The 2,397-nt window shown below is 60.8% G+C and overlaps 1 protein-coding gene across 11 annotated transcripts in view; it reads left to right on the top strand.

The window, feature by feature from the left end:
• Positions 1 to 702: 702 nt before the first annotated feature.
• Positions 703 to 2,397, top strand: part of LOC122557607 (liprin-alpha-1-like) — a 237,289-nt gene continuing 235,594 nt past the window's right edge. For 5 of the 11 annotated variants that reach the window (XM_043705331.1, XM_043705336.1, XM_043705327.1 and 2 more), the window contains exon 1: positions 703 to 1,333. In XM_043705331.1, the coding sequence (XP_043561266.1) occupies positions 1,091 to 1,333 (243 nt within the window). In that variant the 5' untranslated portion in view covers positions 703 to 1,090. The remainder of the gene's footprint in view (positions 1,334 to 2,397) is intronic. The other 6 variants (XM_043705330.1, XM_043705334.1, XM_043705333.1 and 3 more) reach the window with 3 other exon arrangements.

Below are 2,397 nucleotides of genomic sequence, written 5' to 3'. Positions count from 1 at the left end.
TCTCACCTTGAAAGCATGACCTCTCTTTATTGAATCCTTCACCCTGGGAAAAAGCTTGTCTCTATCCACCCTGTCTATACCCTTCGTGATTTTGTAGATCTCAGTCAGGTCCCCCCTCAATCTCCTTGTTTCTAATGAAAACAATCCTAACGTACTCAACCTCTTTTCATAGCTAGCACTTTCCATACCAGGCAACATGCTCGTAAACATTCTCTGCACCATCTCATGGTGGCCCTCAGGTTAAACCACCACAGCTCTCTCTACAATGAGAGGGCAGCTCTATGGGGTAATAGCAACATTACTTATTTATTAAATACGTGACTATTGAAATAGAAATAATGTGCAAGAGAATGGTGAAAAAATTCATAAAGCTTAGAGAGCTGGTGAGAGCACGATGGGCTGAACGGCCTTCTGCTGCTGAGGGAGGGACGGCCAAGAGTGGGGCGGGGCTAGGTGTATGGTGGAGGCGCGGTGCAGTGCCTGGGACGTGGGCGGGGCCGGAACTGTGGGGCGGGGTCACGGTCATGGGGTGTGGGCGGGGCAGGGGCAGGGTCAGGGGATGTGGGCGGGGCAGGAGCCGCGGGGCGGGGGCGGGGCCAGGTGTGTGGGCGGGGCCGCAGTTGGCTGCACGGGGACAGGTCTGTGTGTGATGGGGTTGCACGACGCGTGCGCGCTCCAGGCGGGTGGGTGTGTGTGTGTGGAGCGGCGGTGCGCACGCAGGCACGCACGCAGCTGGTCGCGGGGGCGTGCGCGGACATTTTGTCGGGGTCGCGGACGCGGTGCAGGGAGAAAGCGGGAGATGTGAGGGAGCCGGGCCCGGGACAGGGACAGGGACCGGAGAGGGACACGGCAGGCCGGGCCGGGGCGGGGCGGTGGGTGTGAGCGTTCCGGGCCCGGGGGCTGTACATTTACCGATTACTGAGGATCCGGTGGCGCGGAGCCTGGGTGCCGGCCTGCCGCTGCTCTCAGGCCGCTGTTGTTCCCCGAGCCGGTGTCAGCGTCCCCCTCGGCCCAGGCAGCGAGCGGGGGTGCAGAGAGTAGGCCTCCCCTCGGAGCCCGGCCCCGGCCCCGGCCCCGGCCCCGGCCCACCATGATGTGCGAGGTGATGCCGACCATCAGCGAGGACACGCTGAGCCCCCGGGCTTCACAGTGCGGCACCGACACCGAGGCCAACTTCGAGCAGCTGATGGTGAACATGCTGGATGAGAGGGACAAGCTGCTGGAGAGCCTCCGGGAGAGCCAGGAGGCGCTGGCCCTGTGTCAGGCCAAGATGCAGGAGGCCTTCCATGAAAGGGACTCGCTACAGAGGCAGCTCAACACCGCCTTACCTCAGGTACGGGGCAAGGGGGGTGGGGGCACCGGCCAGGTACAACCAGAACCCCATCCCCATCCCCACCCCGACCCCGACCTCCCCCCGCCCGCCCCTCGACCAGGTTCCATCACCCGCCCGCCCGCCCCTCGACCAGGTTCCATCACCCGCCCGCCCGCCCCTCGACCAGGTTCCATCACCCGCCCGCCCGCCCCTCGACCAGGTTCCATCACCCGCCCGCCCGCCCCTCGACCAGGTTCCATCACCCGCCCGCCCGCCCCTCGACCAGGTTCCATCACCCGCCCGCCCGCCCCTCGACCAGGTTCCATCACCCGCCCGCCCGCCCCTCGACCAGGTTCCATCACCCGCCCGCCCGCCCCTCGACCAGGTTCCATCACCCGCCCGCCCGCCCCTCGACCAGGTTCCATCACCCGCCCGCCCGCCCCTCGACCAGGTTCCATCACCCACCCACCCCATCCTGAAGGGTTACACATGAAATGTTGACTTCTCCACTCCCGATGCCACCTGGCCTGCTTGTCTACATTAAACAAGATAACGGCTGCTCTGTCCCAGGCCTCAACTCCTCTTTTGTGCCAGCTCAAAGCTCACAATTCCTGAAAATATCAAAACCCTACTTACCTCCTCTTTAAATACTTTGTGATCTAGTTTCCACAACTTGCATAGAGTCGTAGAGATGTAAAGCATGGAAACAGACCCTTCGGTCCAACCTGTCCATGCCGACCAGATATCCCAACACAATCTAGTCCCACCTGCCAGCACCCGGCCCATATCCCTCCAAACCCTTCCTATTCATATACCCATCCGAATGCCTCTTAAATGTTGCAATTGTACCAGCCTCCACCACATCCTCTGGCAGCTCATTCCATACATATACCACCCTCTGCGTGAAAACGTTGCCCCTTAGGTCTCTTTTATATTTTTCCCCTCTCACCCTAAACCTATGCCCTCTAATTCTGGACTCCCTGACCACAGGGAAAAGACTTTATCTATTTTTCCTAACCATGCCCCTCATAATTTTGTAAACCTCTAAAAGGTCAGCCCTCAGCCTCCAACGCTCCAGGGAAACA

Source organism: Chiloscyllium plagiosum, chromosome 16 (assembly GCF_004010195.1).
Source record: "Chiloscyllium plagiosum isolate BGI_BamShark_2017 chromosome 16, ASM401019v2, whole genome shotgun sequence".
Classification (NCBI taxonomy): domain Eukaryota; kingdom Metazoa; phylum Chordata; class Chondrichthyes; order Orectolobiformes; family Hemiscylliidae; genus Chiloscyllium; species Chiloscyllium plagiosum.
This window is presented reverse-complemented; position numbering and strand designations above follow the sequence as displayed.